Source organism: Sinocyclocheilus rhinocerous, unplaced genomic scaffold (genome assembly GCF_001515625.1).
Source record: "Sinocyclocheilus rhinocerous isolate Xijiao unplaced genomic scaffold, SAMN03320098_v1.1 scaffold499, whole genome shotgun sequence".
NCBI lineage: Eukaryota > Metazoa > Chordata > Actinopteri > Cypriniformes > Cyprinidae > Sinocyclocheilus > Sinocyclocheilus rhinocerous.
In genome coordinates this window covers 2054385-2068887 of record NW_015637156.1, presented here as the reverse complement: position 1 = coordinate 2068887, position 14503 = coordinate 2054385, and the positions used below count along the sequence as shown (strand labels likewise).

The following is a 14503-nucleotide window of genomic DNA, read 5'->3' as shown; positions in this document are numbered from 1 at the left end:
TGTTGTTTGTCATTTCTCCGATCACAAATGCAGACATGGTTTTATGTTTAGGCGGCGCAATACGCAACACAAAGCGTAAAAACACAGTATAAGTCCTTATAATCAGTAATTTTTTTTTTTACTGATGTCAGTTTTTATGACCATACTCTTAATAGGGTTATCGGAAGCGTCTACAAGGAATTAATGACTTTAACTCACCCATGAACCTGAATACAACAACAAAGAAGAGTGTGAGGAGGATGAAGCCAGTGTTCCAAACCCAGATGTTTTTATCAATGGCTGAAACTCCCAGGAAGACGAAGATCATGGTCTCTGAGCCATTGGCCATCATCTTCAGGGTGTAACGTAACGTTATGACAGATTTCTCATCCATGTTGGCGTTAATGTACTTCTGACAGCAGACACCACAGAAAGTGATCCTGTCACACGCAAAGCCACAGTAAATGATTACTGATACTCTTATGAATAGTTTACATTCATTTACTAATTTATAAATGTACTTATTTATTTTCATTCTTCAGGAAAGCATTGAGTTCCTTAAGAAGATCTTACGAAAGTATGGCAGACAGTGAGAGCATCTCAGCCGTCAGGTAAGACAAGTAGCCAAGCACAATGATGAAGCCGGCTTCGATGACCTGGACGTTCTTGGTAATCCTGGTCAGCATGGATATCAGAACGGCAAACACAACACCAAGAAACGAGCCTCCAAATGACACAACAAAGAACGAAACTGGGAGAGCAAAAAAAAGGGTTATTGTCATTAACTAAAACTAATCCATAAAAAACATTACTTGATATTAACTGAAATTAAATTAAATATAAAAAACAAAAAATTATTTTATTTCAATTTCAGTCATACCTATTCCTTTGATAATCTCTGCGGCGTTGATCTTCGGGCCTCCCAGAGACACAAATGCATCAAACACATTATAAAGTACCTGCGACAGCCAGAACGAGAGAGATACATAATATTAGATAGATGTAAGAGCCATCAAATAGAATCTGACAGTCAAGTACATTTTCATATGAACAAGCATGATTCTTAAAAAAATGAACCGTGACATTCAGAGTTGTTGAGAAAAACTGAGACTCACCACTGTGACACCATCATTGAGCAGGGACTCTCCAAACACCAGGATGTAGAGCACTTCATTCACATGCACTTCCTCAAACACGCCAATCACAGCCACAGGGTCCACAGCAGACATTAGGGCACCAAATAACAGGAACTGCAGAGGGCCGATGTTCAAGGTCCCTGAGGTTTAGTGAAACTGTTAGTTTTATTAACTGACTGAAACTTAACTTAAGTTTCTAATACTCACCAAGACTGCGTTTATTCATTTATTTGGTCAGAAAGACAGTAATATTGCAAAATATTATTAGCAATTAAAGTAACAGTTTTCTATTCTAATGTATTTTAAAATGTAATTAGGAACTGCAGAGGGCCGATGTTCAAGGTCCCTGAGGTTTAGTGAAACTGTTAGTTTTATTAACTGACTGAAACTTAACTTAAGTTTCTAATACTCACCAAGACTGCGTTTATTCATTTATTTGGTCAGAAAGACAGTAATATTGCGAAATATTATTAGCAATTAAAGTAACAGTTTTCTATTCTAATGTATTTTAAAATGCAATTTATTCCTGTGATACAAAGCTGAATTTTCAGCGGCCATTACTCCAGTCTTCAGTGTCACATTATCCTTCAGAATTTAATTTTAATATGTTGATTTGCTGCTTAAGAAACATTTATTATTATCAATGTTGAAAACAATTGTGCTGCTTAATGTTTTTGTGTTAATCTTTTGTAAAATTATAAATGTCTTTACGGTCACTTTTGATCAGTTTAATGTGTCTTTGGTGAATAAAAGTATTAATTTCTTTAAAAAATGTGACCACAAAACATTAGTGTATTAAATATATTAAGTATATCAAGTAATTCATTTGTATTAAACAAGCATATAAGTATAGAAAGTATTTAAGTACATTTATATAAAACGTTCGTTTAAATGACAAGTTGGCTTTCTCAAGCATCTGTTCAGAAGTTTGTAAATGTCATTGTAAAACTCAGATTTACCCATTGCACCCCCTTCATAGCAGGCCCATAGCGCAACGCCCACTGTGCCTGCATTCCAGCACGTTCCGATAACGGCATGGATGAGAATGGCACCCAGGTTGCTGAAGAATAGTTTGTTTGGCATGCAGTAACTTGCATCCAAGACGATCTGGGGAAGCAAGTAGTAGAAGAAATTGACGGGGATCAGTTTGAAAGTCTGCGCTTTGTCTGCTCCCCAGACGATTCCTCCCAAAATAAAGCCCAGGATGATGAGCAGACCACTCTCTGGGATCACACTGGTGGCATTGTGGTTCAGTTCACACACTAAAAAAAAAAAAAGAGAGAAAAGAGACAAAAAGAGAAAAAAAAAACAGATGATGAAAAGCTGAATTTTTAACTGTCATTATTCAGAATTTAGTTTCACAATGTCCTTCAGAAATCATTCTAATATGCTGATTTAGTCTAATGTCTCCATTGCTGTCACTTTTGATCAATTTAATGTGTCTTTGCTGAATAAAATAATTAATTTCTTAAATAAAAGAAAAAGAAAGAAAAAATGCATCTTACTGACTTTTGAAGGGTAGTGTATGTTACATAGGCCTATTTGAGTAATTCTTCAAACTTGAATTTTTTTTTAAATAATACGTTTCAGCATTTTAATTATATAAATCACGTGTATTTATATGAACCACACTAAACCTGTATTTTGTTTCTAATCTATGTGTACATTTTATTATAACCCAGACTTTCAGTTTTACAAAATTTTGTTTAATTGTGTGTATTTTGGATAAATTGCTAATTATTATATTTATAGTTAACCTTACCAAGACGAACATGTTAAAAATAGAATTTCCACCGCAGAATGTCGAACTCGATACATCATTTCTGATGTATCAGAAATGACAATGTGGAAATGTTCATGACTTTCAGAAAAGTAACAAAATGTGATGCAAGTCATTGTTAGAAGATTAACTGAGACTGAAAAGTGTAAAAGTTCACAGCTCCAATGAGGCATAAAAGCATTAATCAATAACAGCAGCCGCAGCTCATTATTTAAAACAGTGAGGAAGGAGGGTTGGAAAGCCTTCAGATGATCATTCTAAAAGTCAAAATGATTATAAAAATATGTACATTTTGAATACTTTATTTTTAAAATCACTAAATAATAATAATAATAAAGCGTCCAATAGGCCTACATGTTGTCATAGTTCAAAAACTGCAGTAGGTCTACATTACCATAGGCAGTAACTGAGAGCTAATAAGGGAGTATATTGAGAAATGGCAGTAATAGAGCAAACAGGTTACATTCTTTAACCACGTGATGGCGGCACTTGTGTTTTGTGCTGTTTCGGCCATCTCCTACATGGCTGACTTGAGACGGGAGAATACGACACATTCGGTAAGTGACCGATGCTTACTGGTTTTGGGGGGCATTAGGGGAATTTTTATAGCCTAGTGCACTAAAGCAGTTTTAAATGGCCGACTCTCTGGAGAAGTGCACTGATTGAGAAACGCCATCTGTCCATTAGGCAGGCTACTAATTACAAGCTGCAATGAAACACAACAATAGCCTACACTCTTAAAAATAAAGGTGCTTCAAAAGGTTCTTCAAGCGATGCAATTGAAGAACCATTTTTGGTTCCACAAAGAGCCATTCAGTCAAAGGTTCTTTAAAGAACCATCTCTTTCTTACCTTTTTATAATCTGAAGAACCTTCTTTCGCCACAATGAACATTTTGTGAAACAGAAAGGTTCTTCAGATGTTAAAGGTTCTTTATGGAACCATTTAGACAAAAAGGTTCTTCTATGGCATCGTGAAGCACCTTTATTTTTAAGAGTGAATCTTATTGGATTGATTGAATCTTCTTCTCCACCATGATGGAGTGGACAGAATATTACTATACACCTATACCTTATTCATTTAGTTTTGGAAGTATCTGATGGGAAATGTTTGATCTAAGCACAGATCAAACTGATCACACTGTTTGACAAATAGGAGCACAGTTTGAGACATTATGGGAACGTTTTATTAAGTGAAAAGTGTCAGAAGATTTAAACAAAACACTTAATTGCTCTCCATTTGCTCTCATTAAGAGAAACGAGTCTTTTCCTATTGGATTACTCGCTGGCTTATTTCATACAGCATTTAAAAGCTTTGCCACTGCCAGACAAGGTCCGTCATGCTTTCTTCTCAATGAGATTATACATTTGAATGCCCACGATTACTGAACTTTACGATGTCTTTGTAGCATGTAAATGATATTATGCAACAGGATTATTTCAATTTATTTTATAGTGGTCTGTTCAAACGTGTCATATTGCATAAGGCTGCAATTGATCAGCCAGCCAACAATTACAGACTACACTATTAGATTTTATGTGGAATACGTGTTTACTCTTGGGTTGGGGTAGTTAAATAGTTTAAATCCCGCCAGCTGTGTAATTGGGCAATAAAGGATGTAATCCTAATGCTTAACAAACAGAGCAAGCCTAAACTATTAAACTGTTCTGCACCGGCTTGTTGACCCCTCTCTTGTAGGCCTATATATTTCTGTAACTACACCAATTGTCAAAAATAGTAGGGAAAGTTGCAGCTTCAGGGGGACGTTCATGTCCTTTGGGTATGCTGTGGGTGACCTTGACTTAATGTTTTTACGAGTGAGCTAAAATTATTTAACAATTGAGAATACTAAAATAGTAGCATGCATCTTTTATGGAAATCTTAAGTAATGATTGATGTAGTTCTTTCTCAATGTCTTGTATGGTGAGTATGTACACCGCATACCTCGGCAACAGAATCAATGGTCAACATTCGCGAGAACGTGATACATCAGGTCCCGGTATTGCGAATAGGTTTATGCCGACTCTTTGATGCATGTTGCAATGCACAGGAGTGACTTTCCTTAGGAGAAATATTAGTTATATATTTTTTAATTTCTCTCAGATCTATAAGCGTATATTAACTGTAAATAATGATTTTAATCATTTAAAGTTAGCTATTGTTATATTTTTGCCTTTTTGTCACTTTTAATAATACAAATTGTTGGGAGAACAGGAAATGATAGGGTGAACAGGACAGAACAGACAGGCCAGAACATCTACAGTATTTGTTTGTTTGAAAAGTATTTTTGCAGTGAACTACACATATGTAGACAAAATGTATATATATACACACACACACACACACACACACACATATATATATATATATATATATATATTGGATATTTTAGTGTAGTTTACTTCAAGTCTTTAAATCTGAAATAGTCTGAAACACTATAATGCTATAGTCTGATTTCCACTATCATGCACTAAAGCTGACCTGACACTGTGCCTTTGAGGAAAGTCAAAGATTCAGGTGGCCCATTAATTATTTAATGTAGTACATTATTAACTAGCAGTAAGGTATTGTTTCAGCACTGTAATTTCTCAGAGAGTAGATCTCCAGCTTTGTCCATGATGCCAGTGATGTGTTACAGATCATGTCCTGGAACTAAATCTAAATGATATACCTCATTTGCTGAATTCTTGCCAACAGGCAATTAACAGAGTCTGCGAGTTTATGAACACGGGATCTTTGCACACACAGAACTTGGACGTAAAACTGCAGGTCACATTGACATGAAACATGAAGAAATACAGTTAGCACTCACCTTCAGACTTATAGCCTATTGACAGGTTGTCAATTTATGAAACATCTGAATCTAATTAATTACATGACATTCACAATTGATTATTAACTGGTTTTGACTGAAATAAACTGGAAAAAATGAAATAATTCATTATTTCTCATTTCAAATGCAGAATTACATATGTCTAAATATGTGTAGTTCACTGTAAAGTACATTTTACAAGAAAATACTATTATTTTTATTTAATTGATATTATTTATTTATTTGTACTTAATTGAATGCACTACATGCCATTTCTTTATAATTATTTGTGAAATTTACTAGCAATTTCTGAGTGAAATTTGGTTTTGTTTTATTTTTATTAGTATGTTTTCTGTCTATTTTATTGGCTAAAAGAACTTTTAGACCACACATACTATGGCAAAAGAAGTTGCTGTATTGGTTAATGCTAATGCAACTTTCCTTTCCATTTTTAAAATATTCCGATTGTCTCGCCTATATCTAAACTTGACTCATAAACCTTGAACTCAACCTTCATAACACTGTGTTATTTGTATTCTTCGCTAATTTCTCGTCCACTCTGCTCCTGTTAAATCTGTTCAAAGTCACTGTCATTGATGAGGCTTGAACATCTCTGGTCACTTGCCGTCTTTTTATGCCAGTTCCAAAAGCAAAATCTCTGCCCAATTGTTTGTACAGTTATGTTTTGACAAGCCTATTCAAGCTTCACCATTAAAATCCCTTAATGTCATCTACACCTACTTCTAAACCTGATGTAACACCCATTCAGCATAACACTGCACTCTCTGTGGCTCTTTGTTGATGCTGCGTGCTTATGCGTTTCAGTCTGTAGTACCTCCATGAAGCCTTTAGGTGGCAGGCATAAATACTGCTTTATTATGAAACTGACTGCTTAGTGCTTAGACAACTGAGTAACTGTTTGGAGAAGTCCACCATCCAAATATACTTCATGTCTTTATGAAAAGAAAGTGGACCAGCTTTATTCACTGTGCATTGTTCTTTGTGGCAGCATTTTATAGAAAAATACCTTTGATTTAGATAAAATCGACTGATAAATCTTGAATTTGTCAGGACTGTAGTATTTTAATTTGAAGTGCTTTTGTCTGGCTAAAATGTCTGTGATTTTGTTTTGCAGCACATTATTTGGGCTTTATTTAAGTACAGAAAAGAACTTTTGTCTGTAATCCGATACTGACGATATCAGATAACCTATTTGATTCCCATTCGATAATAAGCTGACAAATTTGCCCATTCAGTGCCATTCGGTGGGAGTAAATTTTACCTTCTAATTTTTAACAGTGGGTGAACAGGTAACATTCAGACTGCCAAATAGGGTGGAAAATTCCTGGTAAAGAATACTAATACAAAATAGCTTTACCTTTAACAAAATGTCACCTATAATGTTACCGATTATTTGAGGCATGAAAAGGTACCAAACCTTAACCAAATAAAAACAAACAAAAAAAACACAGGTGGTAATAAAATTACTGGTGGTAATAAAAAGCTACTGAAGGTAGCAGCTGAGGTAAATTCTAATGTATAGAAGGTGCACACAGTGTCATACAAATACAAAAACCATCATGGTAACAAAATGACACTAAAATAATGCAATAACCGATACGAGAAAATAAGAAGAAACTGTTATTTCGGTGATAAGCCATCAAATGTAAAAAGTGTCACACAGGCAGTTCTGGGAATGTAAATTGATGGGGGTTTTTCACTGCATAAATTTTTATTTTTCACTTCCAAAATACTGTAAGTCAACAGTATTTTACTGTAGAATTACATGAAGTGTCCTATTAGATTACTGTTTTTCAACGTATATAGTTATGAAACTTACTATGAACAGGTTTTTACCGTATTTTTACGGTCTTATGATATATTTTTTACAGTGCTTAACTTGAAATTTGCTTCAGCTTCAGAGTCAGTTTTTTTTGTGCCAGAAACGCTTACGGTAGCTAGATTTTTATTGTCCTTTGCTATTTGTATTATACCAACATTGTAGATGAAAAAAACTCAGTTTGGTGCTGGATCTTACCTAATTTACAAAGCCAACAGGTCAATATCCAGAGGGCCACCAGGTATGGAGTTTCCACATGATGCCATTTCCAGATGACAATAGGTAATGTAGTAATTGACGAAGGGGCTTGTCCATCGGTGGAATTGTTGGTAGAGGTACTAGTATCCTCAGTGGCTGTTGACTTTGAAGAATAGTTATGGCCTACTTCAACAGTATCTACTTCTAATGCTGCAGCCTTGCATGAAGTACTGAAAACGATTAATAATGCCAGAAGAAGTGCAAACTGCTGTAGAAACGCCATCGCAGACTTTTGTTGATCAAACAGTGCTTTTCTGCTTATGCCTACTTGCATTTATTAGCTGTTATTGATGTTGTAATTATATAGTCAATCCCGTATCCTGGCGTTTCTAAGTGGCTGTCATCAGTCTTTCTCCTCGCTCTGTCAGTCTGAGATTGGCATGCATATGGTGTACATTTCTTCTCTTATTTGTCCCTCCTCTTAGAAAATAGAGAATCACTTTGGAGGTAGTTTGTGACCCCTCCCTGTTGTCTCTCACAGGTGTGTACTTATTTGTGTGGGACTCATCCAAAGGATTCGTTCGACTAGTTTCTTTATTGAAGTGGAAGGGTTTGAACACCTTGGGCCAAGAGTCTGATAATAACAGAGGCCCATACATATGGCGAAGACAGATAATCAAGCCATTGTCTTTTAAACATCAGTGTCATGAAAGCTTCTACTGTTCACACAAGCCCCAGTTGAACGTAAAGCAGTTAAGACAAAGTTAAGACATTTACATAGTTGCTGTTCCACTCTTCATCATTCATCATTTACATCCACTTTACTTCATCATTTTATTTTAATGGCATTTAATATGCACTGCAGAAATCATATTTAATCAGTATGTTTGTATGTAGAAATAACTAAAAATCCTTGAAATGATACATTCACTGCATTGTGTTCAGAAAATGCCTCTTTCATTGTTTATTTATTCATTCATTCATCCATTCTTTTGTTAGATTTTTTGCTAGTAGGGTAAGAAAATAAACTCAAAATATATCTTATTTATTATCTTTTATCCTATCTAAGTTTTCTTTTACATATTTTTACAATTATTTTACATCTATTTAAAAAAAAAAGTAAGGGCTCCTTACACATGAGCTGATTTCACAATATTAAGGTTATTACTGAGACATCAGTTCATTACTCGGAAAATATAGATCATTGCATTACAGCAAGTTCATAATGTGCTGTTCATTTGTTTGTGTTTGAGGTGAAAAACACTGTCCTCCCTCATCACACTGGAAGATACGTCCGTGAGCCTCCATAACCCCGTGTTTATAGGACTCTGTGCTATCAGAAAGTCATCCTCAAGATCTGTTCCTGAATTAGTCTTCTGACCTATTTTACAATGAATCCTGTGACAAGGCAGATTCCAGACAAATACAGATGCATATTATTGATTAACATATTGATCTGTTTGTAGGATTCCATTAATATAGGTCATGAAATGTCTAAACCATTGGTAATGATAAGACCAGTACCCTATACCCCATTGTTCCTGCTACTTTATTTACATCTTGATAACAACATACATTTTTATACAATTCTTTCAGAACCCAAATGCAATCACAAAGAAAAAGTTCCCACCCAAAGTGTTGATGCCAATAGCCGACATATAGTGCCATTGCGCTTCGGGCATCCCAGTCCCAAAGTGAGATCTTTGTTTTTAAATGGCCTGCTTCCTATTCACAGAGTTCAAATAAACAGAATCAGCTGATGCAAGCTTGACTCACGTGACCTGCCAGAACTAACGCTAACGCTTAATTTTTTTTAAATAAATAAATTAAATATTTTATTAAAATATTTTATTACATTAGGGCTATTTATCAAATTAAATATTTGTAATTATCTGTAATTCTATGTAAATATTCAATATACAGTGGGTACGGAAAGTATTCAGACCCCGGAAAGATGAATGCGGCTAAGTACAGGGATATCCTGGACGAAAACCTTCTCCAGAGTGTTCAGGACCTCAGACTGGGCCGAAGGTTTACCTTCCAAGAAGACAATGACCCTAAGCACACAGCTAAAATAACGAAGGAGTGGCTTCACAACAACTCTGTGACTGTTCTTGAATGGCCCAGCCAGAGCCCTGACTTAAACCCAATTGAGCATCTCTGGAGAGACCTAAAAATGGCTGTCCACCAACGTTTACCATCCAACCTGGCAGAACTGGAGAGGATCTGCAAGGAGGAATGGCGGAGGATCCCCAAATCCAGGTGTGAATAACTTGTTGCATCTTTCCCAAAAAGACTCATTGCTGTATTAGATCAAAAGGGTGCTTCTACTAAATACTGAGCAAAGGGTCTGAATACTTAGGACTATGTGATATTTCAGTTTTTCTTTTTTTTTAATAAATCTGCAAAAATGTCAACAATTCTGTGTTTTTCTGTCAATATGGGGTGCTGTGTGTACATTAATGAGGAAAAAAAATTAACTTAACTTGCAATATAACAAAGAGTGAAAAATTTAAGGGGGTCTGAATACTTTCCGTACCCACTGTATGTCTGTATAAATCCTGTATATTTTATTTATATTACATATTTCATTTTAATATAAAAATAGAATAGTATGTAGTATTGTAACTTTTTTCTTCCAAAACTATGTGTACTTCTTTACTGAAGAGAACTGATGAATTTTAAGCGATGCTGCCTTTAAAGAGCTAAATGGAGCAGAAGAACGTACTATTTAGTCAGCATTTTCATTAATTTAAAATGAACTCTCTATGCATCTATGAAACAGTGCAATGTAATATGTTGCAATGTCATATTTCTCTCAAAGAAACACCAAGAGGAGGTTGCAAAAGTTGTGGTAATTTGCTATGATATGGAGGTAGGAAACATTTACAGGATCAATAATGCTTAGAAGTAGTGTAACATGTTGTTCCATGCCGGTTCAGAGGCTTTGAGGCTTTGAGGCCTTATAAAACATACATTTTAACATACTTAAGTTCTTGGAATGAAAGCATAAAAATGTTTTAAAGCATAACAGTGCAATCATTTTTATCCTGTACTTTTAAACATAATTTGTGACGTCCTCCCATTGTTTTGTTTGCTTCAGACTGTTTATTTTCAAAACAATCACATGCACACATTTGTATACGTCATAAAACAGGACACCAACAGAATTGTCTGTATCATTTTTTGTTCTCTTCAACATGGTGAGATTCTTTACTATTAAAAGAGATAATGCATTCTCTCTGACTGACTGCTGAGTTTGTGTGAATCAACAACCAAAAAGAAGGCAACCCTCAAGGCATGTTTCAGTTTAGCTTTAATAAAAACACGTCAGATCCAAAGGAGATTTTAAAAACTACAAGCTGATTCTGGGACTTCCTTGACACACTCCAACAAAAGATGCTTTCTCTTCTTTTTTGTTTTTAACTTCCTGCTAAGGGGGTTGACATTGGAAAGAGTAAAGCAACACACATAAGGTTTAATACTGTCTGTCTTTTTCAGACATAGATCAGTCTCTCCATGTGTCCTGCTGAGCGTATGTCATTCAGCCGCGTTTGAAGGTGGAGACGTTCTGTACTGTTTTGATTTTACAGGCCTCATGAAACTGGTTGTGTCACAGGAATAAAGGTTTGGCCATTAACAACCCTCCTGAGTGGTTGCTAATATTTACTGTTGCCAGTGAAGGACTTCTCAGCTAGCAGGAAAGTACTTTTTACATTAAGAAGAAGGTCAGAATGCCATGAACCTGTACTGACCTGTATTTACACGCGAACACACCCGTTATGTGTATTTTACCGTCCAATCAATCAGTGGTGCAATCAAACATCAGTGTCGTGCTATAAACACTAGCTAAATATTGATCTTCTCATTTTAGAATCAAATCTGGATGCGCAAAAGATTTTCACTTCAGTGTTAGAAAACACTTTGACAGGAATATAAAAGAATGACTCACTGGGATGAGTAGTGTATCACTTTCGCAGAAATTTCCCTCCTTGTATGCTTTTAGAAAATCCATGAGCGCACAAATCCTGTATTTTAAAGAAGAAACATGCACTGACTGTTTTTTTTTTTCCTGATCCTTTTAGGGATGCAAGCATATAAAAGAATTGAACTTAGGAATTGCTAGTCAATTTCACAAATAATTACAAAGAAGCAGCAAGTGACATTTTGAATTAACCAGGAAATGTTGAAGTCGAAAGACTGAAATAATACTCCAGTAATCTTTGTTTTATTTACAACTTAGAAAAATCATTTTTTTGCAGTGTATATTTTCAGAGACAGACTCAAAAGGAACAGTTTTGTTTTAGTGTAAATGATGGCATGTGTTGTTAGCTTTAAAAATCCTGTGTATCAGCTTTTTCTGTGATGTTTCTCCAAATCAGACAATTGGCAAATTTTAATGAGAAATGTTATGTTATATTAAAATCTCTGACTTTTTCTCAAGTCATTGAGATCTCAAACAGGACCCAATCACAACATATGAATGTGTGCAAACACCTGAAACACACTTGAACATTGCTTAAACTGCAGAATGTCATTTACTTTTCTGAGGGAATGTTTTGGTGATGAGAAAATATTCTAAAAGTTACAACTCGCAGATGAAAAGGAACGTGTGACGTGTGTGAGTCAGACAAGTGAAGTTTACACAATAAAGCATGTTGTGGCAATAGTGTTATCGTAGAGCTATGGGTAGGCAATTTGTTACATGATAGCTGACCTCTATCCAAATCAGGAAAAGTTTCATTTAATTAGTACTGCCCTCTTTAAATAACTAAATATATTTACTTGGTCAAAAACGCAATAAAAATGCTGAGAAATATTATCACCATTAAAATATTTAAAAAAATATTTTAAACTATAATTTTTTTATTGTGATGGCAAAGCTGAATTTTCGGCATCATCACTCCAGTCTTCAGGGTCGCATGATGCTTCATCATTTTAATAATTTTAATATAATACAAGAATATTGAAAACAGTTGTTCTGCTTAATATTAACCATGTTATTTATGTGTTTTTACTGTTTTAAATGTGTATAGCTATTTTTGTTTATTTTTTGTTAATTTCTGTTTGTTTGTTTTTTTGTTTTTTTTGCATTTTTTAAAACAGAATAAGGAGAAGGAGGAGAAGAAAATTAACAAAAATTTGATTGGTTCTGGTTTGAAAGTACAAGAACACAAGCAAGATTTCAGACCTAGGATGGAAGGCAAGGTTTTCAGTGAATAACAACATTAGTGCTTTGTGCATCAGCGAAAGGATGTCTGTAAGAAAGTAAGGAGGCTTTTGTAATGTTAAAAAACTGTAGTGGTATAAAACTGAGGCTACTAGCTCATAAATGGGCAAGCAAAAAAAATCAATTTGGTCATCATAGGCAGTGAGTCTTTGTGCTTTGTGCTGTTGATCAAAGATGGATAGCCCAGAATGGGCAGTGCCCACAAAACCGCTGCCCTGCCCCACCTTGGCCATTCAGACCACTGTGTTGTTAATACCCATATACAAATCATATACAAAACTACCAAGAACCTCAAAGTGTGACCAAAGATAGTGAGATTATATCTGAGGTTTGGTTAGGTTAGCATGATCTAGTTAGCCCCTGTGGTCGATGTTGTAATCGTGACCCCTTGTTTGGGATTTGCTTGTGGGTGCCTTTAGTCAAGTCTAGAGTCATTAGTCATCATGATTGGTTTGATTGGTGACTGGCTCAGAAAAGCCTGGAATTGTCCTCATTCATCCCACAGACACAACTTTAGATACATGGAATAACCACCTCACTTTGCAACGGTCAATACCTCTCAAGCAGTCATACTAAACATCAGTAAACCGCAGGCCTTTCGGATTCAAAATTGCATTGCAGAACATCAGCACGTAGGCTCATCAAATCTAAACGAGACATTGTTAACAAGCATGGGCATCTTGAAGAGAACATGTTTAAGTTAAACATTTGTGTAAAAAAAAAAAACATTAATTAATTAATTTTAAGCAATGAATAAATGCCAAAAATAGAAACTGTTAAAAGTCCTAAATTAATAGACACTTTAAAAGTTGCCCTTTAAGATAAGATAAGACAGATAAGAGTTCATAAATCCCCTGGAGAAAGGCTTATTGGAATAATAAATGATTAGAAAGGAATAAAAATGAAGTGCAAATAGAAATAAAAATGCACACACTCCTAAAATACGTTATAGATGTATGTATTATATAATATGTAAATAATAAGAAACGGGTGATTTCAGTAAATAAATTCCTTATTTTTACATAATATACATTTTGCACAGCAGATAAGAAGGACCTATGAAAATGTCAGCCACTGACTGATCATTTGTTATTTTTCAGTTTGCAGTTGATTCCTTTTTTTTTTTTAATTCCAATTCTGCTGTTTTGCAACTGTTTAACAAACAGGACTGGCTGAAGAACCCTTCATTTGGAGTTGGTTTCAGCTAAACCTCTATTTGAGGCCCGTTAGCTTCCCTTAAAATAATCTCTGGGACAGCAAAGCGCTGCTTATTTAGGTAGCATGCCTTCTTTAGGTAGCCACCAGTATGGGTGATGCCAGGCCAGAGCGTGCTAAATACAAAAACTACAGTTGTCATCTGTAACGTGAGAACCAAAGAGACAACAAGAGCCTGAGCTGGTGACAGCTGGTGAACGGCACTGTAGGTGTAAAGAGATGTAAAGATTGTAACATCAAGGCATCACACAAAGCTGAATACATGCTTTAAAGTCAAAGATTCTATGTTTACTTCTTTCAGGAAGTTCTAGGAC

General features: G+C 35.2%; 1 protein-coding gene across 1 annotated transcript in view; it reads right to left on the bottom strand.

Annotated features, from left to right (window-relative positions):
• The window catches only part of LOC107748744 (sodium/hydrogen exchanger 3-like), a 13383-nt gene extending 5356 nt beyond the window's left edge, over window positions 1–8027 (bottom strand). Inside the window, exons 1-6 of the mRNA XM_016563684.1 lie at window positions 7745–8027; window positions 2075–2377; window positions 1095–1255; window positions 860–938; window positions 553–730; window positions 199–419 (exon numbers count right to left, since the gene is read on the bottom strand). Of these exons, the coding sequence (XP_016419170.1) occupies window positions 199–419; window positions 553–730; window positions 860–938; window positions 1095–1255; window positions 2075–2377; window positions 7745–8027 (1225 nt within the window). The remainder of the gene's footprint in view (window positions 1–198; window positions 420–552; window positions 731–859; window positions 939–1094; window positions 1256–2074; window positions 2378–7744) is intronic.
• Between the last annotated feature and the right edge of the window lie 6476 nt (window positions 8028–14503).